Raw genomic sequence first — 26,863 nt, forward strand, 5'->3', positions numbered from 1 at the left:
TTTTTCTCTGTTGGTGGTGTCTCTGGTCTAGCACTGTGGTCTTCTTTTGCAAGACTAAGATTGGCATCAGAGAGCTAAATAATAAGCAGCTGTTGGTACACGTATAAAGGGACGTTAACTAGTTTTAGAGGTGTGACTTACCACGTGACAAGGGTATGTACACATGGCTAGTTAGGGAATTGCATGGATAACTGTTGCTTCTACGTGGCCTGTAGAGTGCTGAACACTAACTGTGTAATGAGGCTCTCCAAGTCTTGAGAGTGCGAGAAATGATAAGGTGGCGTGCTCCTAGGATCCTGGGGCTTGCTTTCCTGTGGCCCTTTAAAGTGGCCTGCTGCACCATCTATAGGGTCACTGGTGATTGAATCAGCTGACAAAGGGTGTCTGTCTCTTGTTGCAGTGCCTTGTCATCCTTGGCTTTTCAAGTGCCTAATGGGGGTAGCATTTGTGTGGACTCCTGGGGGCTTCATGGTCAGTGTGTTTGTTTGGTTGTGAATGGAAAGTTAAAGAGGTCAGCCCAGGATTTTTCCTTATTGTACTAGTGGTCTCCATGACGTGTAATGGAAAATTAGTAAAAGGTTGTTGCACGGGGTGCATTTTGAGGGCTATAACAATGCTTACAAGATCGTTATGACGATGAAAGTATGATTAAAGTGGTAGTTATCTCCATGCAAACTGCAAGTTTCACTGTACAACCTTTCATTTTAAGGGCACTTGTTGGGTTATATAGGATCAAACACTCTGAACCACCTTCAGTCAACTCTCTCTCAATTTATATATGGTCCTCCTCTGTGTCGCATACCTAAACAAAGAACCCTTTACCAAAAAGCCTCTGAAGTTGAATGCTCTGATAATATATTGCTTGAGAATTCCAAGTCGACAGGAATTGCTTTGTTAGCTTTCTTGGCCATCTGCTAAACATCATCACATATTTTGAATTGATGAAGATAGAGTTCTTATAGATTTGGTCCTGCAGGCTTCTTGGTCATTAATCTCCTGATTGGAATGATGTTGGCCCCACCATGAAATGATCACTCTTGGGTAAGGTGTTCTCTCTCTCTTTTCTTTGTTTTGTTTTATGTGGATTGTGGTTGTTGATCAGATGCGTGTCCGATATCATCTATATACTTTAATTGTATTATTCATGCATTGTTAATTTTTTTACTTTTAAAAAATATTGAAAAACTGTTTTCTTTTTAAGAAAACCCTCACTGAGAACTGGGTCACTTAATAAGCCGCCTTTCTCAGCAAAACAGGTTATATGTTACCCCCAGAAGAGGGCATCTCATGCTCGGGGGTCCCAAAAAGCACCATATATTTAAGCAATCCCCATGTTTGTCAGCATTAATTAGTGTTGGAGTTTGATGCGATTGCAAAGACTTAAGTACCCTCTCCTCCATTGGTGCAAAAAAAATGACGATTCTAGAAAATGAGTGGTCGTAAAGACTTAAGTGCCCCGAAGATGATTATTTAAGACCCAGTCCCTGCACTGCAGGATTATCCGAGAAAGAAATCTCCCTAGAAGAGGCCATGAACATCAACCCTCTCACTCTCTCTCTCCCTTCTCTTTCTGCTTCTGTGCACATCCAGCAGAAGATCCTACATTGCTCCATCAAGCACCGACTGACCTGCACATTGACTGTTGTGGAGCCTGATTCAGAGTTTTTACCCTTACAGGAGGAGGGTTTGGGGGCTCCTCCCAGCGTGGGTAGCATCATTCAACTAAATGAGTTGTGGATCCTGATTCAGAGTTTTTACTCTTACAGGAGAGGGGTCTGGGGGCTCCTCCCAACGTAGGTAGCATCATTCAACTTGAAGAGTTGTGGAGCCTGATTCAAAGTTTTTACCCTTACAAAAGAGGGGTCTAAGGGCTCCTCTCAGCGTGGGTAGCATCATTCAACTTAATGAGTTGTGGAGCTTGATTCAGAGTTTTTGCCCTTACTGGAGGAGGGTTTGGGGGCTCCTCCTAGCGTGGATAGCATCATTCAACTTGATGAGTTGTGGAGCCTGATTCAGAGTTTTTGCCCATTACAGGAGGGGGGTTTGGGGGCTCCTCCCAGCGTGGGTAGCATCGAAACGAACCTTAATCGTTTCGCCGATAGTGATCCGGTGAAACGATTGTGAGTCGACGATCCGATGGTGAGCGGGCGATCCGATGGTCATCTGGCGAAACGAACCTGAGCCATCAAAAATGTTTGTTTAAACTTTTCATCGTCATCTTCTTCTTCTTCCTTCTCCGTAAAATATTGTAAAACCTTTTCTCTATCTAGAGAAGAAATCAATGGAGGCAAAGAGTTCCCCCTGGAGAAAGCCATGAACATCAACCCTCTCTCTCTCCCTTCTCTTTCTACTTTTGTGCACATCCAGTGATTTGAAATATGACCTTCGATTAGGGAGATATGGCATTGACAAGTTGATCCTAATTCGAGTAGCGATTTACAACAATTTGCTTACTGAATAACACTATAAATCGCTATAGTGATTTGTGGAAGACACTACAAATCACTATAGTGAGATCCAACAACACTATAAAGCGCTGTGGGGCTCAATGAAAACCCCAAAACACTACAAATCGCTATAATGATTTGCGGAAGACACTACAAATCGCTGTTGGAAGACCGAATAACACTATAAATCGCTGTGGGACTTGTTGGAGACCCGAAAACACTACAAATCGCTGTAGGAAGGCCTGCCAATACTACAAATCATTGTTGAAAGGCCGGATAACACTATAAATCGTTGTTGGGCTCGTTGGAGACCCAAAAATACTACAAATCGCTGTGAAGACCCAACAATACTACAAATCGCTGTTGAAAAACCAGACAACACTATAAATCGTTGTGGAGCTCGTTGGAGACTCGACAACACTAAAAATCGTTGTAGGGGAGTCATTGAAAAAATCGTGGGAAAGAAACAGAAAAAGGAAAATAGAAAAATCGTGGGAAGAGGTGTTACGAAAACCTCAAGCAAGAAACAACCAAAGGAAACATGAGCCCCACGGTTAAACAAAACGCTTTATTGCTCTTTTTCGATAGTTAAAAGAGGGAAAGAAAATAAAAAAATTATACAAGGCCCCAAAAAAAATTGGTCCGGGGGACGCTACCCCCCGAGCTTCTCGCTAGGGGCGCCCCCCCTGGACCCCCGCCCGCTGACCGCACAGCGGGATCCGCGTCGGGAGGAGCCCCCAGACCCCCCTCTTGTAATGGCAAAAACTCTAAATCAGGCTCCACAACTCATCAAGTTGAATGATGCTACCCACGCTGGGAGGAGCCCCCAAACCCCCTCCTGTAAGGGCAAAAACTATGAATCAGGCTCCATAACTCATCAAGTTGAACGATGCTACAGTTAGTGTGCAGGTCAGTTGGTGTTTGATGAAGCAATGTAGGATTGTCTGCTGGATGTGCACAAAAGTAGAGAGAGAGAGTGAGAGGGTTGATATTCATGACCTTCTCCAGGGGGAACTCTTTGCCTCCCTTGACTTCTTCTCTAGAGAGAGAGGATTTTACAGTGTTTTACGGAGAAGGAAGAAGAAGAAGATGATGAAAAGTTCAAACAAACATTTTTGATGGCTCAGGTTTGTTTCGCCGGATGACCATCGGATCACCGGCTCACCATCGGATCGTCGACTCACCATCGTTTCGCCGGATCACCATCGATGAAACGATTAAGGTTCGTTTCGTTGTGTAGACTTTGAAGAGTCAACATCATTCTCGACTTTCTCGATGGAGGACATGTTTGTCCTTTTTTTGAACCGTTTGTTTTTTCTTTTTTGAATGAAGAGCATTTTTGTCATTTTCTCAAACCATCGTTTTATGAGAAGAATAACAAGAAAGGGTACTTAAGTTTTTGCAACCACACCAGACTCTAATGCTAAGTGATGTCAACATACACGGGAATACGAACCCCATGTGCTTGTATACGTGGTGCTCATTCAGACCCCCGAACACAGACGTGGGATTCAGTGAATCATTGGGGGAGAACATACACCACCCTCCCCTTTCTCAGAGTTGAAACTTTGGGCTTGAGGACACAACCACCCAACCTTACGTACCCCAACTGTGATAAAGTTACAGTAACCCCCATGGGCCAGCAGGATTTGAACCTACTGGGCCTTCTGCTTGACACAAACCCCACTATGAAATGATAGATTATGGTTGGCACCCAACCAACCTAACCATATATGCAAGCTTCACGCTTGAACACGTATGGGGGAGCAAGGATGTAAATGGTTCAGATTTGGGTTAGACATGAACAATCTCAGCTTAAACTCATTAGATGCTGGCTAAATGAATTCAGATTTGAGTGGTGAAAAACTCGTACCAAATCGACCTGCTTTTCTACAAGGTAAAAGAATCCATCAAATCCAAATAATTGTAGGATTCGGTAGTAAATATTCAAAACCATGCCGCATTCAATTATAATCAAATAATGTTTTGGCTTACCAAACCTGACTAAACGGAATCGAATTCGTTCAGATACTGGATAAAATCAGATCTGTTGACATCCCCAACGAGGGCGCATAAACTGGATGAACCACCCAGTACATCACTTAGGGTTCAGTGGGTCCCAGCTCGGACTAAGGAACCAAACTGGTTAGAGTATATGGATCCAATTTTCCATAAACCATACAGAGACCTGCCAGATCAGCATAGAATCCAGATCCCCCAGTCTCCCAACTTCACATCCCATGCACAAAATCTGAAAAAAGTAGATAAAATTAATTGAACAGAAGATTACTGCAATATCCTTGCAAAATGGAGCGCTTTCAAAAAATTCACCCCTATGTTCAAAATTTTGATTCTCGATTTTTTTAGGATATTTTTGTTCCTCCGCAAATATAGTACAATATTTGCAAATCATTGTTGCAAATGTCTCGAAAATGTATGAACCTCTTTTTACTAACAAAAATTGCATAAGAGAGCACAGGGGCAAGAAGACATTCACAAATATAGTATGACCTTCGCAACTCATGGTTGCAAATATATGAGGGCATTCGTAAATGTATGAGTATTTAGTTAAAAGAGGTTCACACATTTTGGGGATATTTGCAACCATGAGTTATGAATTTTCTTTTACTAAAATCGTATAAGGGACACATGCAGAAAGATGCTCACAAATATGAGAGTATTTAGTTAAAGGAGGTTTACACATTTTGGATATGGCTTGCAAAGCTGGTACTGTATTTACAAATGTCCTCATGTTTGTGCCCCTTATACTTTTTTTTTAGTAAAAGAAAGTTCATACATTTTTAGGGTATTTGCAATACTAATTTGCGAATGTCGTATTATATTTATGAAGGGGCAAAAATGTTCTAAAAAAAGTCGAGAACCAAAATTTTGGACATAGGATGGATTTTAGCAAATTGTGAGGCTTTTATGAAAGCTTACAATTTTGCAAGCAAAAAATGATCATAATGCAAGACAAAATGATACATTTCTCAAAAAACATTATAATTTTTTAAAATTCATCGGATGTCTAAAACCACAACTTTTTGGCTATAAAATGACCTTTTCACCCCTTCACACATGCAAATTTTTTCTAATTATGTGAACTTCCCTCTCAAATATCCAAATATTTTGAATTTTCTTCTTTATTTATGAATTTTCTCTCACACATTTGCAAATGTCCTCCTTGCGAATATCCTAACCTTCACATGCAAATGTCATACATTTGCGAACATTCTCCTGCTTGTGCCCCTTATGTGTTTTTTAGTAAAATGAGCTTATTGAAAAAAAACAACACTTCAAAAGTGTGATGGGCCTTTAGCTACTTTTATGAGGTATATGCATTGAGCACTGCATATATGTGACTTTAATCCAATATTTGTGAAGTTACCTGGTTCAATATAACTTTGCATATATTTTTATGTAAACTTCATGAGGTATATGCGAATTAAGTGGGATATTTGCAAGGTTATGAAGTTCAGTTTAACATGAGGTTCACACATTTTTTGTATGAATTTTGTATTATGCATGCAAACTTAGTAAGGTATTTGCAAAGTTTCAAGGTTTGGGTTTAACAAGATGTTCACAAATATGATTATGTGAACTTCGTGATATCTGCAAAACAAACAAACATGCGGACATCCCTTTAAGTGGGAGTTTGAGATACCCGATGAGCATAGCGATATATTACATGAATTTCTCACTTACGAACGATAAAAAAAGTTATAATAAAGTTGGCTATTTCCAATGGATATGAAGTAGATTTCAAAAATTGTGAGACATTGTAGGAAACATGTCATTTTTTGCATAGAGTGGACCTTTTTATATCCGGGTATGGTTTCTCTTATTATAGGTCCAATAGGACCTTTGAGTCCAGATACCATACCAACATCTCAAATCAGATCTGGATTTGGTCTCACCTAGGTCTGAACCAAACATGACCCGTTGACACCCCTACCCTAGAGTAGGGGGGAGTTAATACCCTTCAACTTATCCAACACCCATGATCCAAACAAGCTTCGTTACATCCCCACGCCAAGATGCATGGTTGAACGGATCCCGAGTTGATGATTTGCGCAATGAATCTCTTCCTAAATAGCATATGGATCCCATTTGCTTGGACCACCATTGACATTGTCTGAATTTGGATTTTAAAATAGAATCCTTATACGCCCCCTTCCGGTTGGATTTGGATGGGTATGGACTGTTTTAAGTTGTGTTTAGATTTCAGATTGACATTTCTGACGGATCCGGATCAAATTCGTTTCCCTTGTATTTGATTACGTGTAGAAAAAATCATGTTCTCGACGTAATGCAGCCGTAGTACCATACAAAATTCGGATCTGAATGCACTTTATCAGATCTGGTTTTTGGATGTAGAAAAAGCTTCTTTTTTGAGGAATTTGGATTTCAGAAACACCACTTTTGCATATAAAATGCATGTTCTTAACCTACTTTCTCCGACCAGTAGTACCATATAAGATTCAGGTCCGTACCTGAATCTGCACCACATCTACTTTGATTCGGATCCAGGTCGATTTGATCCGGTTCATATCCGACCTGCACCCTTAATTAGTAGCTTGGTACACAAGGCCAGACGCCACCAGAGAAGAGGTTCGCGGTTCTGCTTCACACATCTCTCCTTCTCTCTCTACATCCCAACAAAAGAGAAACTCTAGAGAGAGAGAGAGAGGGAGAGAGATGGCTTCCTTTGCTTTAGCTTCAACGACTACTTCCTTCGTCAAGGTACCCTCTCTCTCTCTCTCTAACCATCTAAATTCTTTATGTGCTTATCTTCTCTTGCAGAGAGAAATGGATATCTCAACCTCCCTCTCCTCAATTCTCTCGTTTGGCTCCGGTCTGAAGATGGGTTCCAGGAGGAGAGTCGTAAATGCCGTCATGGCTCCGCCACAACCGCAGCAGCGACCCCCCGCCACCACCGGCTCGGTGAGAGGCCTCAACGATGGTTTTTTCGTTTCCGTGGGGTATTCTTTTGGGGGGTTTCGTGGATTGATTTTGTTTTGATTAGTGGGGTTCGCTCAGGTGAAGCATGCGATGACGATGACGGAGAAGATACTGGCGAGGGCGTCGGAGAGGACCAAGGTCGAGCCTGGGGAGAACGTCTGGGTGAACGTAGACGTCCTGATGACCCACGACGTCTGCGGTCCCGGAACCATCGGCATTTTCAAGAAGGAATTCGGCGAAAATGCGAGGGTACCGATGCTTTGTTGTCGAAATTTTCAGTTTCTGATCATTGCCACCATAGTCTTTAAAGTTGTTTGATCGTTTTCTTGCTTTAGTAGGTATTGTATGAGAATATGAATTGTAAATTTAATTGTTGTGGGCAAACTGAATTTTGGTTTTGTTGGTCCTGTTGTTATGTGTTTTATTAATACATGGACACACTTTCGATCCAACAAAGTTCTGGTGTAGAATATCCCAGTTCTTATTCTATCTTTCCTAAAATTGAGATGTTCAACTTTCATACTCATATCTACATTCTCAGGTATGGGACCGTGAAAAGATAGTCATTATACCGGATCACTATATCTTCACAAATGACAAACTTGCGAATCGTAATGTGGATATATTGAGAGATTTCTGCTTAGAACAGAATATCAAGTACTTCTATGATATCACGGATCGAGGGAATTTCCGGGTATTATTCTGATTATTCAGTTAATATTGGGTGATATCCTACCTAATAGTGGGGATGTTTTTTTGTTTTATGCCTTGCAGAGGACGCCTTTTGTCTTGTTTTGTGTATGATATGTTTGCTTACATACAGGCAAATCCTGATTACAAAGGTGTTTGTCATATCGCTCTTGCTGAAGAGGGTCACTCCAGGCCTGGGGAGGTGCTCTGTCTGACTGCGTATAATTTCTTTATTTAAATATATTGAACTCTTCTATCATGGTCCCTGTTGAGTCTTTTGGTTTGTTACCAGGTCCTGCTTGGGACAGATTCCCATACGTGCAATGCTGGAGCGTTTGGGATGTTTGCTACTGGTGTTGGGAATACAGATGCTGGTTTTGTAATGGGCACAGGAAAGCTTCTTTTGAAGGTATTTTCTGATGTCTTGTAAATTTCAAATGACCAGTTTGCCTTCACCTTTAATCTTCTTATTGGAATTGTAATTTCCTGTTTGGTATTTTTTTTTTAAGTTTAATATTGCATGAAGAAAATCCTCTAATTAGAACATTAATGATCTTTTCAACATTCAAAATAGCAAAATGTTATATACCCATCCTCTGGATGATCACATACTCTTGCCTCATCCCAACTTTTCCCTTAACCTTGAATTCATTGCAAATGCTTATAATTTCTTGGTTTATCTTTTATATTTTTAAGATAGCAACTGTAACCTACTTTAAGACTACATCTTAGTATATCACTATATCTTGAATCCATATATTGATATATTTTGGTTGGATGAATTTGACCTGATGCTACCAACTTGTCCTGTTTTTACTGTTTCTCACACACAGAAGAAATGGTAACCCATTCAACCTGGATGTCAACCTATGTTAACAAGTATGGATCATAAATGGATTTGTGTTTCACCTGGTGGTCTGCACACATTGCACCCCAGCTTTCTACATCTGGAAAATGCCAAAATGGAAATAAGTGGTGTCCAATTCGACCTGTGATCCATTTGCATATGCATAACTCAATGTCTTTAGTCTGGATTAGAGTGGTCTAATCTAGTTCTAAGTTCTAACCCAAATATAAAACAGTTAGGAAAATATGGATGGCTATTCAGTCAAAATCTACTTGCATCCTGTATATCAGCACAAAATTTACGCTGTTATGTAATATAAGGGAATTTAGGAATAGAGAAGAATGGCTTGAAGGGAACATTGATAGTGGAGTGAGACTAGGGGATGGCAATATTAACTGTAATAGTGGTCTAAAAGACCAAAGAAGAATTAGTAATTGCCAATTGAAACAAGGATTGCAGACTTGCCAAGTATGAATGACTTACCTAGGTCCTAGATGTAGTGATCTGGGCCTTTAGGAGTTTTGCTTATTTCTCCCCAGTAAGGTTTTCTCTGCCCATTGAGTATACAAAACCCTACTTGCTCATGCATCTTAGCCATACTTCAATATGGTCTTGCATCAATCTTGATGTTGAAGTCCATATTGCTTGAGTGAGACATTTAACAATAAAGATGAATGGAAATTGCTGAAAAGATGGGGCATATGTTAACCTTTTTCCCAGATATTGGCCTGAATGGTGTGATCTGACCAACTAATCATTTTTTTTTTAAAACCAAATATGATACCATTTTAGTACATGATAAGATCGGAACCATTTTGGTGCTACGGAGTTTTGGCTGTCCAAAATCCAGATCCAATCTAGCATATTAGATAATCCGAGGCTTGTCAATAAACCATATCTGATCCACTTGTCTACACCCTTGTCTTGTTTGATCTTCCCTAAAGGGGAAGGTGTTTGATTTTATTGAAAAATAAAAAATAAGCAACTCAGTGGATCTGCCCTGACAATTATAGTGATTGATCCAGTTGCAATGCAGATCTTGGTAAATAAAAGAACCATATATAACACTTATCCAACATTAAAAAGAAAAAAAAAGGACAGTTCATTGTGCTGGTCCCAGTCCATAAACTAAGGAGTTCTGACCCGAATCTTTTCATGTCATTTAAGTTGTTACTCCCACCTAACTAGGGCTGAAAACAGATTGGGCCTAAGGTGCACCTGCGCTAGTTTGAATAGGACCTGATTTCCAGACTGCCACCATCCTCTTCTTCTTCTCCTTTTCTTCTATGTGTGTATGTGTGTGTTTGTGTCATAGTCACCTGTTTCGTTAAAGGTAATTTCTTGGCGAGGTATTTCTCAGAGAGATTTTTAAAAGTTGATAAATCTCGGGAATATCTTGGGAGTTTAAAAAATTGAAAAAAATATAACAACAAAAAAACTAAGAAAATAAGTTTTGCATTATTTTTCTTCAAAAATATAAAGAAACATGTTTTAAAGGTTTTAAAATATAAAAGAAACAAAAAATAAGAAATGCAAACTTAAAAAGAGTTTTTTCCCAAAAATATCACTATATTTTGAAAATATCGTGAGATATTACCTTTAATATCGGTATTTATCTTGATATTTTCCAAATATCACTGATATCGGTGACAGTGGTTTGTGTTGTTGCGGGGAGTGGGTGGGTGTGAGGGCGGGGTGAATTAGGGATGTAAACAGTTCGGATCTAGAACAGCTAAATACATGGGGGAGTCGGTTCTGAAACAGCCAAAAATTGCAAAACCTCCATCCTGGATCCAACCCATTTGCATCCCTATGATGAATAAGATTTATATGATCAATCTGACCCCACAGATGTGTTTCGCACAATTCATTTATAATTTTATATGAAGCACATTTTGGATCAAGTGGTTTCGGCATAAAAGTGCATTTTTTCTGATCATAATATCTTCATGCATGTGTACTGTTGATTTTGTAAGCTCCTAAGAAACCCTCTATAGGGATTGATCTAGCAAAAAAAATGAAAAACCAAGTTGTTTCTAGAGTATAGCCAATATTTTCCACATATATTTATATATGTATGTACACTCTCTCTCTCTCTCTCTCTGATTCTGTCCAAAGGAAGTTCCAGATGCATGATAGAATAATTTTCAGGTACCACAAACTTTGAGGTTCGTCATGGATGGAGAAATGCCCAGTTTTTTGCTTGCCAAGGATTTGATTTTGCAGGTAAGGTTAATGGTTAATAACTTAATACTTTTTCTATGTTATGCCTGATGTATATATATATATATATATATATATATATATATATATATATTTATATGTAAAATCTTTGTTTATTATTGATGAAATTTTTTCCTAGGGTATCTACATAAAATTCAACAATAGCATTAGCTGCCGATGCAGTTTGTTTGAAACATGTCTTAAGATAAATTGCCCAATGACAAGGGTTGACTCTTCATATGCAGATTATAGGTGAAATCACAGTGTCAGGTGCTACATATAAATCCATGGAATTCACTGGCTCAACTGTTGAAGCATTGACTGTAATTACCCTTCCAAGTACTTTTGTATAGCTATAGCTACAGCAGCTTGTGTTTGTGCACACACACACACACACACACACACACACACACACACACACACACACACACGGGCGCATACCGATCACTGCTTGGTGCTTCATTCTTGAGTTTCATCATATGTAATGATTTGTTCTTATAAAATAATTTGTTTCTAATGGAAAGATGGAAGAGCGAATGACCCTCTGCAATATGGTTGTTGAAGCCGGAGGCAAGAATGGTGTTGTTCCTGCCGACCAAACTACATTCAACTACCTCAAGGTAATCTTCAAAGTTTTCTGTACATGGTCAGACAGACCTATGTTTTGTTATTTAATGTCATAATGGTATTAGCTGGCCTGGGGAAAAGGTTCTGCCACCTTCAGGTTCGACTCCCACTGGGTGTGCAGGTGCCTTTCACTGGTGGGCTCTACATGGTCTTGGGTGTCGGTGACCCCACCCAGAGATTACCTGCTTTGGCGGGGAACTTTGTCATCAATATATATATATATATATATATATATATATATATATATATATTGGTATTGATAAATGGCTGTGATGTCTGTCATGATAAATCAGTATATGGATATTTTCAGTATCTGTGTTTACAAAATCTTATTAAAATACCTCAACAGTTTCGGAATGTAGTAATATCAGAGTTTTTAGATCACAGTAGCATTTGTTTATCCTAAAATTATTGATATACTTTTTTTGCTCAGGGTAAGACTTCAAAGGAGTTTCAACCTGTTTATGGTGATGAAAAAGCCAGGTAATAGATATGATATCACATGTTTCATGCATTCATTTACCTTGGCAAGACCATTCACTTGATTCTTTCGGATTTTTATGGTACCTGTTATCGTCGCAAAATTTTTCCGTCTTTCCTTCCTTGCGGAAGAGAGAGGGAAATGCTTTCGCGATTCAAACTTGACCGGATTTTGGAAATTGTTTTGAAATACTCGCCTCCGTTTTGAAAATTGCGGGAAAATTTACGGGATGGGGCTCGACCTGTCGGTACGAGGTTCGACCGTTCCTGCCGCCTTTAACAGGGGTAATCGAACCAAGGACCAAAATTATGCTTAACTTAGTAAAATCATCGGAATTGTATTCTATCCTAAGTGCACAGAGAATTCAAGCATGTGTTATGGGAATTTTGGAAAATGTAAATTGGAAAATATGATGTATGTTTAGAAAACATTTGCAGTTGAAAGCATTTCTCAGGAAAATATGGAAATTAATCTCTCAGGAAACTCAGGCGAAGAAGGTTTGAAAATCTCAGGAAAGTTTATAAAGACTTAGAAAATCTTGAAGAGATGAGAATTTCAAGAAAGTCTGGAGAAAGTTTATAAAGACTTAGAAAATTGAGAATCTCAGGACAATTTTGAGAAAGATTAGAAAGACTTGGAAAAATGAGAATCTCAGGAAAGTTTTAAGAAAATTTATAAAGACTTGGAAAATGAGAATCTCAGGAAAATTTTAAGAAAATTTATAAAGACTTGGAAAAATGAGAATCTCAGGAAAATTTTAAGAATTCTTGAGAAAATATGAACTTTTGAAAAGGAAAGCACTTGTTGAGAAAATGCAGACTTTAAGAATTTTCTTAAGAAAATGATAAGAAATTTATAGGAAAGATTGATTGGAGAAGGAAATTTAGAACTTAGGAAATTGAAATCCTGAGAATCTTGTCTTTGAAATGTCTGAAAATCGACTTTGATTTTTGAGAAAGATGAGAAATTCCTTTTGAAAAGAACCTTAAGAAAATAACATTCCAAGGAAAATCATAGGAAAAACTTTGATTTTGGAAAATCCAACTTCAAATATCATCATAGTTTCTTGAGAAAATCGATTCCATGAAGTGAAAATCTTTTGAGAAAATCATGAGAAAAACAAATGATGCAGATGATATGAATGAATGAATGCACTTTTGAAAAGATTTCTGAAAATTTTATTGGAAAATGTGGATTAAGCCAAAGTAAATCCTTCATATATTCTGACTGTGGCCATGAATATATTCAGGGTTTATTTGAGTTAATTCACAATATTTTGAAAACATTGGAAATATGAGGTGCATTTTCAAGATAGCCTAAGAGTGTAGGCTCAGTGTGACTGGTAGAAAGATGATGGATCTGGGTCTCGTCCATATTCCGACTAGGGCCGTAAATATGGACTCCACCGAGTTCATCAACTCTCTAAGAGTTGGTGTACGTGCCATTCGTGTTCATCCACGGTGAATTTTGAAAATTTGAGATTTATGCATCATAGAATCAGGATATTACTGAAATCAAACTATATGAGATGCGACCTAATCTAAGCAGTAAAAGTAAATCTTATTCCAAAGTTTACATTGGATTGTTACATTGCATAACATAAAGTAAAAGAAAATTGAAATGGAGCCAAGGAATCAACATCTTCTAGATTTTCCTGCAAAAAGAGAGTTAGTACCAGATAACCGAGGGAATGGACATATATACTATATGTAACAAGGATATGCAAGTAAATGTAGAAATACTTGAATTTATGATGAATGATATATGATAATGAAGATATATTCACAAAGAAAAGAAAAGAAAAGAAAATATATGTGATAATAAGTGTACATGAAGGGATATATATATATATATATAAGTGCATATATACATATATATATACATATATATATACATATATATATACATATATATATCCATATATACATATACACGTATACATATAGGTAAATATACAATATATATACATATATATAGATATATATATGCATATAATGAGAAAATATATATGTTTAATGGAAATTCCACATAATGGGTAAAACCAGAAAATACGGGTATATACATTTTCTGTAGGCAATTTTACACAGTCATATTTCCCAAATTACAACATATTTCGCAACAAAATCGAGTATAGAGCTTTTCTATATATCAATAAAGAAGCATGCAAAATATGGTTTATAGACAATGAATGGATATAAAAATATCCATCCGCGAACATGGACAATTATCAAGAATGGGTACCTGCAGCAGAAGAGGGGACAACTTAAAAAAATTGCTTACAAAGGGTTGATGGATTTCTCCTTTTTTAGATATCAATGAATAGTTATATCTACCAATCAACCTATGCAATAGATCCGAGGTATATCTTCTTGAGCACGCGCATATCGGCCAGACTTAGCCTTCAAAAGAAATGCTTCACTAAAAAAAAATAATTTCCATAGATCCTTGAAACAGATTTTCAGCAACTTAAACAACTTTCTGTTAAGACAAGATAGAATGGCAGTAGCTATACCTATAAGATGGGTAATATCTAAGGATAACATGAGATGAGATTGACTATCAAGATAGTCCTTTCAACAGTGAACAAAAAAAATGTGCTGTGTGAAATTTCAGTGAATACCAAGGATTGGGAAACTAAGTGAATACAAAAAAAAGAATATGCTGTGTAAAATTTCAATGAATACAAAGATTGGGAAACTAAATGAATACAAAAAAAAAAATATGTTGTAGGTGATAAAACATATATTTTACAAGCATTACTAGGTAATCAACTATATCAGAGAAAAGTAATTCATCACTAGGAGAATAACAAATAGATGAATATCTTAAGACAATCCAGCTTTGGATTACAACAAGCTAAGTTATAATAAGATCTACAGTAGCAGTTACTGAAAAAGTTGGTGAAGAATGTAAATATAGGAGAGATGCTTCTTATGCTGAAAATGAATCTTCAAATGGCCCTTCATCTTTCATCAAAATCCCACTAACATTATGCAACCAGATTTTATTTTTAACAACTCAGAACAGACATACGTTACCTGTATATCCCCTGTTTCAGACACCCTGCAGAAAACGGATTGGGGGTCAACTTTTGCAGCCTGGCTGAAAGGAATGTACAGCAGTTTTGCAAAGCTTATGCTGGTGGAGCTGAAGAAAGGGGAACTTCCTGCTGGTCCTCTGCTGGCTGAAGTGAAGATGGATGGTATTCAATCGGCTGGTGAGCTAATAAAAAAAAAAATGAATCCGCTGGATTGAATGAAGATGGGGAGCAGCAGTTGCTGGAGGTTCCTGCGGCTGGGCTGAATGAAAGGGGATGGACAGTCATAGGTTGGGCTGTGCTGTGGCTGGAATGAAGGAAGACACAGCCACTTGCTGGAGGTGCCCTGTGGCTGGGCTGAAGTGTAGATGGGGAAACGTTGGCTGGAGAACAAGTTTGGGAAGTGGAAGGTTGAAGAAGGGGAAGAACAACTGAGATCTTTTGTTGATGGTCTGAAGAAGGAGGCGTCAGCTGGCTGGAAGTGGAAGACCTCTGCGGTTGGGCTTGGAGGCAGATGGGAGCAACAGTTGGCTGGAGGTGGAATGTTGAAGAAAATCTGCTGAATGGCTTCTCCTGCGGCTGGATTGAGGGAAAGGTAGGCTGAAGGAATTGTAGATCTCTCTGCTGGTGGTGGAAGACCCTGCTGAAGGTGGATGATGGTGGAAGACCCTGCAAAACCGAAAATCCAACCTTTCTTCAATCGGCTCCCCCTTTGCCCCCAAAACCCAACAGAGCAATTTCCCCTTTTAAATCCCCCCTTGCCAAAATCCAAAAAGAAGACTCTCCCTTAATCGGCCAGGCCCTCCCCCTCGTTCAATGGTTACTCTTTTCTTAAAACTTTCAGCTCCTAAAAAAAAAACGCAGCCCTTTCATTTATGAGGTTCCGTTAAAATTTTTGAAATTTTTTTCAAATTTGAAACTTAATGCTACCGTTTTAAAAAGGGCGCATCTTTGTGATTTTTTCAAATTTTTCATTTCATTTACCTAAGTTTTAGGTAAAATGAAATTTTTATTTTTTTGGAAGTTCGGCTGTGCCATTTAAGGTTGCCTCCTTCTAAATTTTTTTTTAAACAAATAAATAAAAAGGAAATAAATGAGAGGCTTTTATGGAAATGCCACCTCAATCCACTTTTAAAATCCTTTTTGAAAATAAAGCTTTTTTTTTTGTTTTGTAAATCTTTTATTTTCAAGTGGGGTGCCACATGTGTGTGGGCCCACTAAAAAAATAAATAAATAAATAAGAATTTTAAAAAGAAAATTTTGCAAATTGGTATGACCTCCGGGTGGGTCCCGCTTGAGAATAAACAACTTACCTGAGAGTCGGAGTATGATGCTAGTTCAAAGGCGGGTCCCGCTCCATTTATTCGAAAATACGAGATAAAACATTATTTATTTTCAAGAATTTGGGAAAAATTGGGTTTTCAGGGCAAAAAAAATATGGATAAATGTAAAAAAAATTTGTAAAGAGATTTAAAATCCTTTTTGCAAAAAGTTTTGAGATAAAATCCTTAAAATCAATATCCAAATATCCAGATTGTTTTTCTTGAGAAAAATTTTTGTAATTCAAAGTCCTGGGGGTAAAATGGGAAAGACTGGCAATTTTAAAAACCCAGGGTTTTAAAAATCAATTTTGAAAAGTTTAAAAATCAAATCTGGATGGACAATTTTGAAAATCATGAGTTCTGGATCTCAAAATGACATGCTGTGCAGTGAAATGATGCAATGCTATGCAAAGACATATTCTATGAAATGTCACTCTGAGCTCGAACTTGGAAATTTTAGCTTTTTGTCCAAAAAAAGGATTTTGAAATTTTGCCATTTGAAGATGTCTCTGAACCTAAATATGGAAATTTTGAGGCTCAAGAATGAAATTTTGGACTTTCTGCAAGGTTTAATATCGGAAAATAACCATTTTGCCCTTCATTGCTTCAGAAGAACTGAAATGTGCCGATTGAGGGCGATGTCAAGAAGGTGAGTGAAAATTTGGGGTGTTTACAGTATCCCAGTTCAATCAACTGCATTCTATGTCACATGGATACTCTATTTTAACTCCCGTTCTCTACCCCTTATATACTAGTCATATTGGAAACTGAATAGAAAAAAGTTGTATCCCTGTATCCACAGCCGTATCCATGTGACATTGACTGCATGCATGTGAACCTTAATCATGTCACTCTCTTGAGCATAATGCGTCTCAATCCAGTTGCAATAAATTATTATTGAATCAATCGAAGAATAGTCATTGAAGTCTATATTTGATTGTTCAATAGTTGTTATTAGCTTATCATAGGGCTTAGAAATAGTGAATCGATGGGCAAAATAGCAATCCTCATCTTACAAATCATATAAAAAATGGTACTCTTACTATATTGAACCTTCTATTTTGCATCTAATAGCGCCCTTTCTTTCAAAGAAAACACAACTAGTTCCATTTTTAGGACCGATTATATGATACAGAATGTGTTAATTCCTCTCTTGTACTGATTAATTTGAAATATGGATGATCTGCAGTTTTTTGCTAGTTTCTTAGTATCTGTATTTGTTTCAAGACTGGGATAAATGTATTCTCTAAGTCATCAAGTCACACATATGACTAGGGCTTTAGAAGTTTTCTTTGCCTTTTATATGAAATAGATTTCTAGCTGGCGTTGATGTTGATGAACTATAGTTACTAAAAACATGATATTCGCTATGGTAGGCACCAAATGATGCTTGGTGGGCATACCTCTTGGTATAGGGAAATAATTATAATGCTCTTATATAACAGAAAATAGCACTAAAGTTGGTGTTTAACCCTCAGGATATCACCTTGATGCATCCAGAGGTAATCGCCTAACGCAACCAAGGGAAAACAGTATCATTAATATTTTCACATATGCAAAACCAGTTCTGTGTATATCCTATATGACACATCTCTTGGTTCTAAAGAAAGAAGAATAAAAACCACTATTGATGTGCATTTTCTTAATCTATAATAAAAACTAATAATGAAAGCAAAATAAGCCTCCAAAAGCTGCTTAACACTAATGGATCCAGACTTGGTCTGCATCTTCTTCACGAGTAGGAGAAGAATTGTCCTCGAGTCTCTAAGGGATCTTTATCTGGTCAAGGAGACTGTACCCTGACCTTGCATATGGCTGGAGAAAACCACAACCCCTGTATTATGGGAGCCACGGGTTGTTTCATCAAGGCACATGTTGGAATTAGATTCATCAAGGTTTGGTTTGCTGGACCAAGTTCAACCCATTAAGCATGTACGGTTGTGATTTTGGTTGCATATGTCCCCTGGTTCATGTTTAAAGAATCCACCTAACTGAATGTTAACTCTAATCTGATCAAATGCCTGGCTTGACTGATCCAGGTAGGTTAACCTGTGGTTATCTAGCTCTCTACTTTTGGAAAGCTGACCATACTGATGAATATCCCAAATCCCTTTTGGTTCAATCACGACATACTAGGGTCTATCGGACTTGGCAACCCCTGATGGCCTGACCTGCAACCAGCAAACCTAGTGACTATGGGTTGACCCACCTACTGCAACTGATCTGGGCCTGTTCAGTCTGAACAGGTATGTGGCACCTGTCCTAACTCCTCTTGGGTTTGTTATTGAACTATGGAACCTGTTCTCGTTCTGGGTCAGGTTGTGTTGGTCCAAAACAAACAAGTTGCACTCAGCCTAAGTGTTCCTCCCTTCAGCTAAGAACTGGAGCTACCAATCAGCCAGTGGTGTTCTTTCATCCAACAAGGGTATGTTGGGTCCATACATGAATTCAATCTGCCATATGTCAAATCCGTCCAGTATTGATGGGCAAACATGGCCCGACTTGGGCCAGTTGTCTTCACTGATCTGCCTCTTCACAAGGCAAAGGACCAAAACCAAACATGATAAGTTAGATCTAAATAAGGAACGCATTCTGAAAATCACTGGTCAAATAAAAACAGTAAGGACCATAACAAAAATGATGTAAATGAATGTTAAGTTCTCAATAATGAAATTAGCCTAGAGATCGGTTTCATTATCTAGCTTTGCAAACATTAAAAAAAATCAAATATTTGCAAAAAATTTATGAAAATATATAAATCTGAATCATAAGTAACATTCTAACTCAAACCATGGTTAAACCTGTAGTACACCAGACACCTTTACTGGATGGAGGCCACCTAGGCTTGCTTACGTTATTGTCTTAACGAATAAATCTGTTGTGGCATTACAAATCCTTGGTTGATACAAATCTTTTGTGACACTCCTGTTGGATGAATTAGCCATGACCCTGCACAGTCAGAGCCATTCCAACATTAGCTTGTTCCTGGCTCTTGGCCGATCAGATATTAGAAATGGCCTAAACCCCTTTATATTGGATTTTGATATTGGGGATATGTACTTTAACAGCTAATGAGAAATGTTGCAGTTTCTGATTTTGCCAGGGCAGGGAGCAAGCTGAATAGTGGATACAGAACGTCCATAACACTAGACAAGTTTTGCAACTCGACTGATGTGGAAATACTGATTTTTTAGATTGATTTACATTAAGATTGTGAGAAGTTTTTATCTGCATTTGCACCTTGCTCACCATCAGGATACTCATCATACATTTGTTCTGTGTCCCAAATTCGATTTCCTTTGTTTATGTTCAGACCTGATTCCCCATATAATTATATCATGGATTTACATCTTTATGAGAATCAAAGTTACCCACCTATTGGCCTTTTGCAGTATCTTGATTGGTGGATCTGATACATGTTTTGATGCTGAAGAATAAAATGAGATCTTGTTGGTCCTCTTCAATAATGATAATATCTGTTAAAATGTATCTCTTATATATATATATATTACATCAATACCCGATAGGGGTATTTTTGTAATTTCACATAGTTGTTTTAGAAAACAACTTTTTCGATTTTTCATAAAATGTATTTTTTCTTTTTTATTTTTACAATTTTTTTTTGTTATTTTTGAGGTCCAAAAGGGGCTCCAACTATAGAGTCGTGGGAGCCCCCAACGGTCTCCCCCTTTTGGGCTCTCCTTTTTAGGCCTTTGGCCTCTCCTTCTCTCCTCTCCCTCTTGTATATATAGGGGTGAACCCCTTGTATGTTTTTCATTCTTGAGAGCTTTCTCTCTTCTCAATAAGAGGCTTTTTATATTGTTGCCTTCTTAAAGGCTTGTGCTTGTATTGTCCCTTTGTGGACTTGTGATATTGTCTCTTTTATTCATTGTTGTAAGTGCTTGTATGCACTCTTTATATTTCCACAATATCTCATTACATGGTATCATAGCCACTCAATTCTTGAAGGAAAGGTGTGGTTCGTGTATCTCATATTTAGTGGATATCTTCTCACTTCTTGGCAACATCATGGAGGCAAAGATTGACCTATCTTTCAAGCTCAATAGAAAGAATTATATGATGTGGGCATCGGCAATGGGAAATAATCTCAAAGGAAAGAAGCTTTGGAGTTTTGTCATGGGTACCGTTCCGGAACCTAAGCTTATGCTCACTAAGGACGAAGAAGGTCAAGAAAAGGCTCTTGAAGGAGATGCTCGCCTCAAGGCCATTGAAAATCATCAAAAAAAAGTGGAAGATTGGGAAAGCAATCACACAAAAATCCTTGCGTGGTTTATGAACAATGTTGAGCTTAAGGTATGTGCTAATATAGCTAAATTTCGTAGAGTCAATGAGGCTTGGTCTTTTATGAAAGGTATGTATACCCAAAAGGATCTTGCGAGAGCATACTTATTGCATGAAAAGATTAGAACCACCAAGCAAGGTGATTCTAGCATTCAAGACTATTATAGTGCCCTAAACCCACTATGGGATGAATTGGCTCTTTTGGAGCCAAAATGGGTTTCTATGGAAGATATTGATTTAAGGCAAAAACAAATGGAACAAGAGCGATTGTTTCAATTCCTTTTTGGGCTACGTCCCGAATTTGAGCAAGTGAGATCCTCACTTCTCCATAGATCTATTTTTCCTCCTATTGATGATGCTATTGCCGAAATCACTCAAGAGGAGACAAGGCTTGGCATGAGTAAGCATGTTGATGAAGTCCTTGCCGTATCAAAACCGAGTAACAATGTTAGAACCTATAAGCCTCCTCATTTTGGGAAACAAGGAAACTACATTAGAGGAAGAAAAATGATTGTTTGTCATTATTGCAATGAACCGGGTCACATTAAACCCGCTTGTCCAAAGCTTATTGGAACCTTCAAGCCTAAGGTGGCCTCTCTTGAAGAAACCACCACCAAAGAAGATGAAGGCAAGAACAATGACATCAAAGAAACTCTTGGACAAATATCTATGGCTCTCCAACAAATACTAAAAGTTTCTTCCTCCACATCGGGTGCGGCTATTGCCTCGACATCATCACCCGGTACGTATTCTTGGATCCTTGACTCCGGAGCTTCTTTTCATATGACCCCTCATGAAAATGCCCTTATTGATGTTTGCACCAATTCAAAGGACTCTTGTGTCTCTACGGTCGATGGAACCTTTTTAAAAATTTCAAGTATTGGCTCTTTTAAAGATTCTCAAAATTTTTGTGTTCCAAAAGTAATAGTTGTTCCCAAACTAAATTTAAACCTATTTTCGGTTTCTCAAATTGCCGACCATGGATGTGAAATATCTTTCTCATCTAATGGTTGCTTTGTGCAGGATCTCCGGTTCGGGAAGCGGATTGGGCAAGGCCATAGAAAGGGAGACCTCTATTATATGGACCATCTCGATCTCCCTACAAATTATTTTTGTTCTTATGTCTAAGAAAAAACCATGGAAACTTGGCATAAAAGACTTGGTCATCCAAGTTATTCCAAAATGTATCTCTTTTCTTTTGGAAACAAATTTTGTAAGGAAAAAGAAATTAATTGCAAAGATTGCATTTTTGGAAAAATGAAAGTCTATTCCATTTTCAACTAGAACTTTTCTTTCATCAAGACCTTTTCTTTCATCAAGACCTTTTGAATTGGTGCATTCGGATGTTTGGGGGCCTTCTCCGGTTATGTTTAAAGGGGGCTATTCATATTATGTTACGTTTATTGATGACTTTACTCGGTATGTTTGGATTTATTTTCTTAGTCATAAATCAGAAGTATTTACTTTCTTTAAAGATTTTCATAAAAAGGTTCAAAATCAATTTCAAAATAACATATCTATTTTAAGATCCGATTCCGGTGGCGAATACTTATCTCACGAATTCCAAAACTATTCAACCCAAAATGGCATTTGCCATCAAAAGTCATGTCCTAGGACTCCTCAACAAAATGGCCTAGCGGAAAGGAAACATAGGCACATTATAGAAACCGCTAGAACATTACTTGTTTCTAGGAATATTCCAAAGAAGTTTTGGGCCGAAGCCGTTCTAACCTCAACCTATTTAATCAATAGAATGCCCTCTAAGTTAAAAAATGCTTCTCCCTATGAAAAACTCTTTAAATTTTAACCCGATTTCAATCGTCTTCGTATTTTTGGTTGCAAATGTTTTGTCCTATTACATAAAAGGGATAAGTTATCTCCAAAAGCAATTGAATCTGTTTTTCTAGGATATGGTGAAAATAAAAAAGGGTATAGATGTTATGATTTTAAAAACGATAAACTATATGTTTCAAAAGATGTAACATTTCTAGAAGAAGAGAACAGTTTTGATAAAATAGAAGAAACAAATGAAATTGATTATATATTCTTATATGATCTTATTGATGACATACAAGAAGATTTCCTTGGAAACATAGACGATACACGTGAGGTATCCCCTCTTGACATAACACCCTCAAAAGATAGTGATTCAAATATAAATGTTTATGATAGTGATACCAATATAAATGTTTACTCAAGAAGAAATCAAGAAAATCCTATTAGTGCCCTCGAAAAATACTCTCAAATTTCTGAATCCACTAAGGAACCACAAGTTAGACATTCTTCTAGAATATCAATACCCCCAAATAGGTTTGTATCCTATGATTCCTTAACCCCCAACTATCGGGCGTGTTTAATAACCCTACATTCTTATTTTGAACCGGCTCACTATAATCAAGCTAAATCTATACCACATTGGGTTGAAGCAATGCAAGTTGAACTAAATGCTTTAAAAAAGGCCAATACTTGGGAAATAGTTAATCTACCCTCACACAAAAAACCTATTGGTTGTCGTTGGGTCTTCAAAGTTAAAACTAAAAGCGATGGCTCTTTAGAACGATATAAAACTAGATTAGTCGCTAAGGGATACTCCCAAGAATATGACATTGATTATGAAGAAACATTCGCTCACGTAGCTCGAATGACCAGTGTCAGGATCTTAATAGCTGTCGCATCAACCAAAAAATAGCCTATTTATCAACTTGACGTAAAAAATGTTTTTTTAAATGAAAGTTTAAGTGAAGAAGTTTACATGGATCCGCCACCCGAAATTAATATTAAGCAATGTCAAACACTTCGGCTTTTGAAGGCATTGTATGGTCTTAAACAAGCTCCTAAGGCTTGGTATGATCGTTTCAGTGATATCATGGTAAAATTAGGATTTCATTCTTGTTATACTGACACTGCTCTTTTTGTTAAAAATGCATGTACTAGTATCGTAATATTGTTGCTTTATGTTGATGACATGATTATCACTGAGAATGATCAAAATAGTATTATTGATGTTAAAAATATGTTAAAAAATAATTTTGATATGTTTGATTTAGGTTTTCTTAGATATTTTCTTGGAATTGAAGTTGCATATTCTTCTCGAGGATATATTTTGTCACAGATGAAGCTTGCTGCAGATATCTGTTCTAAGTCTGGGATTTCTGATGACAAGAAAGTAGAGACTCCCGAGGTTATTAATGCCAAATTACGGTTGGAGGATGTGGTTCTTCTGGAAGACCCCACGCCTTACAGACAACTCATTGGGTCTCTTACCTATTTAACCATCACCAGACCAGATATCACCCATGCGGTTCACTCTGTTAGCCAATTTCAGCATGCTCCTACAACTGTGCATATGAGTGCTGTTCTCCGAATCATCCGCTACATTCAGAATACCATCAATAAAGGGATTTTTCTATCCTCCTCTTCTTCCTTGAATCTTCTTGCTTATACTGATGCTGATTGGGGAGGTAATCCCAATGATCGAGTCTCAACTACTGTTTTTTTTGTCTTTTTAGGGGACTCTTTGATTGCCTGGCGATGCAAGAAGCAGCAGAAAGTTTCACTATCATCCACTGAAGCTGAGTATCAGGCTATGGCAACCACGACAATGAAACTTGTATGGCTTTGCAGTCTGCTTAAAGACATGGGGGTTGATATTACCGAACCCTCAAAATTATGTTGCGACAACAAGAGTGCCATCTACATTGCGAGCAATCATACCTTCCATGAGCGTACAAAGCATATCGAAATAGACTGCCACTATGTTCGTGACGAATTCTTACGAGGAACTATTGCTCTACCATATGTCACTTCAGAATATCAGTTGGCGGACTTCTTCACTAAAGCTCTTCCGACTCCTCGCTTCATGTTTCTTCTCGACAAACTTTCTGTCATTTCCCCGTAAAGTTTGAGGGGGGTGTTAAAATGTATCTCTTATATATATATATATATATATATTACATCAATACCCGATAGGGGTATTTTTGTAATTTCACATAGTTGTTTTAGAAAACAACTTTTTCGATTTTTCATAAAATGTATTTTTTCCTTTTTATTTTTACAATTCTTTTTTTGTTATTTTGAGGTCCAAAAGGGGCTCCAACTATAGAGTCGTTGGAGCCCCCAACGGTCACAAATGTGACCGTTGGGGGCTCCTAACGACTCTATGGGAGCCCCCTTTTGGGCTCTCCTTTTTAGGCCTTTGGCCTCTCCTTCTCTCCTCTCTGTAATGAAATATGCGGAAAAGAAATGCATGTCCTACAATGGACATTCACACATAGAAATAAAAGAACAAGTCCAAAAGAGGACATACACAAAAGCCAATAATGGCTAGAAAGCATAAAATCTTATAAAGGCACTAAGAGGCTTGAAGAAGCCACACAATACAAAGGGGGAGACCCCACTTATTTATAGGCAAGAGAGGAGTGAGGAAGAGTTAGAGAAAAGAAAGAGAGAGGGACCATTGGGAGTCCCAACAAGGAGTCGTTGGGCTCCCAACGGTCACAATTGTGACCGTTGGGGGCCCAACGACTCTTTGTTGGGGCCCCCAATGGCTGTGCATTTAATGCACAAAAGGTACAAAAAAAACAAAAAAGAAATAAGAAAAAATAGGAAAAGAAAAAAGAAAAAAAGAAGAAAAAGAAAAAGTCTACAATGCCCCTATTGGGCGAGTTTACAGAACTACCCCTTTCGAGTAGTGTATGATAAATATATTTATATATATATATATATAAATATATAGATTACATATATTTTAACACCCTTCCTCAAGCTTTACGGGGATACAACGAAAAGCTTGTTGAGAAAAAACATGAAACGAGGAGCAGCAAGAGCTTTGGTGAAGAAGTCCGCCAACTGGTACTCGGATGTGACGTAGGGCAGTGCTATGGTTCCTTTTAGGTATTCATCTCGAACATAGTGGCAATCCATCTCAATGTGTTTAGTACGCTCATGGAAGGTGTGGTTGCTTGCAATATAGATAACACTCTTGTTATCGCAACACATCTTCGAAGGAATTGAGATGACGATGCCCATATCACAGAGGAGACTTCTAAGCCACACAAGCTCCATGGTTGTGGTGGCCATTGCACGATATTCCGCTTCAGTTGAGGATAATGACACTTTATGCTGCTTCTTGCATCTCCAAGAAATCATAGTCACCTAAGAAAACACAAAAACCAGTGGTTGAGACTCTATCATTGGAATTTTCTCCCCAATCAGCATCTGTATAAGCAATTAAATCAAGGGATGATGAAGATGAAAGAAAAACTCCCTTAGTTATGGTGTTTTTAATATATCTGACAATCCTTAAGACTGCACTCATGTGCACAGTTGTAGGTGCATGTTGAAACTGACTGACGGAGTGAACTGCATGAGCTATGTCTGGCCGAGTGATGGATAAGTATGTCAGAGACCCAACGAGTTGACGGTAGGGAGTAGGATTCTCGAGAAGTGTCCCATCTTCCAGCCTTAGCTTTGCATTGATAACCTCAGGGGTTTCTGTCTTCTTATCATCCGAAATTCCAGACTTGGAACAAATGTCAACAGCAAGTTTCATCTGAGAGAGAATATACCCTCGGGGAGAATATGCAACTTCAATACCTAGAAAATATCTTAAGAAACCAAGGTCAGACATGCCAAATTTTTCTTTTAAAATTTTCTTAATATCATGGATTCCTTGCTCATCACTTCCAGTGATGATCATATCATCAACATATAGTAGTTGAATAACTACAGAGGACCCTGCACTTTTCACAAACAACGCAGTGTCAGTATAACATGAACGAAAATTTAAGCTAGTCATTACATTGCTAAATCTGTCATGCCAAGCCTTTGGAGCTTGTTTTAACCCATACAGTGCCTTTTTTAGTTTAAGAATTTTATTTTCACCAATAGATACTCCTGATGGAGGATCCATATAGACCTCTTCAC

The 26,863-nt window shown here is 37.8% G+C and overlaps 1 protein-coding gene across 3 annotated transcripts in view; it reads left to right on the forward strand.

Annotated features, from left to right (window-relative positions):
- Positions 1–7,046: 7,046 nt before the first annotated feature.
- LOC149845591 (3-isopropylmalate dehydratase large subunit, chloroplastic-like) overlaps positions 7,047–26,863 on the forward strand; it is a 35,840-nt gene continuing 16,023 nt past the window's right edge. The window contains exons 1-10 of one of the 3 annotated variants that reach the window (XM_089995854.1): positions 7,047–7,190; positions 7,251–7,391; positions 7,474–7,658; positions 7,951–8,103; positions 8,233–8,301; positions 8,392–8,508; positions 11,098–11,172; positions 11,415–11,492; positions 11,694–11,789; positions 12,230–12,279. In XM_089995854.1, coding sequence (XP_089851980.1) covers positions 7,500–7,658; positions 7,951–8,103; positions 8,233–8,301; positions 8,392–8,508; positions 11,098–11,172; positions 11,415–11,492; positions 11,694–11,789; positions 12,230–12,279 — 797 coding nt within the window. In that variant the 5' untranslated portion in view covers positions 7,047–7,190; positions 7,251–7,391; positions 7,474–7,499. The remainder of the gene's footprint in view (positions 7,191–7,250; positions 7,392–7,473; positions 7,659–7,950; positions 8,104–8,232; positions 8,302–8,391; positions 8,509–11,097; positions 11,173–11,414; positions 11,493–11,693; positions 11,790–12,229; positions 12,280–26,863) is intronic. The other 2 variants (XM_089995852.1, XM_089995853.1) reach the window with 2 other exon arrangements.

This window comes from Nuphar pumila, chromosome 2, assembly GCF_984573655.1.
Source record: "Nuphar pumila chromosome 2, dmNupPumi1.hap1.1, whole genome shotgun sequence".
Classification (NCBI taxonomy): domain Eukaryota; kingdom Viridiplantae; phylum Streptophyta; class Magnoliopsida; order Nymphaeales; family Nymphaeaceae; genus Nuphar; species Nuphar pumila.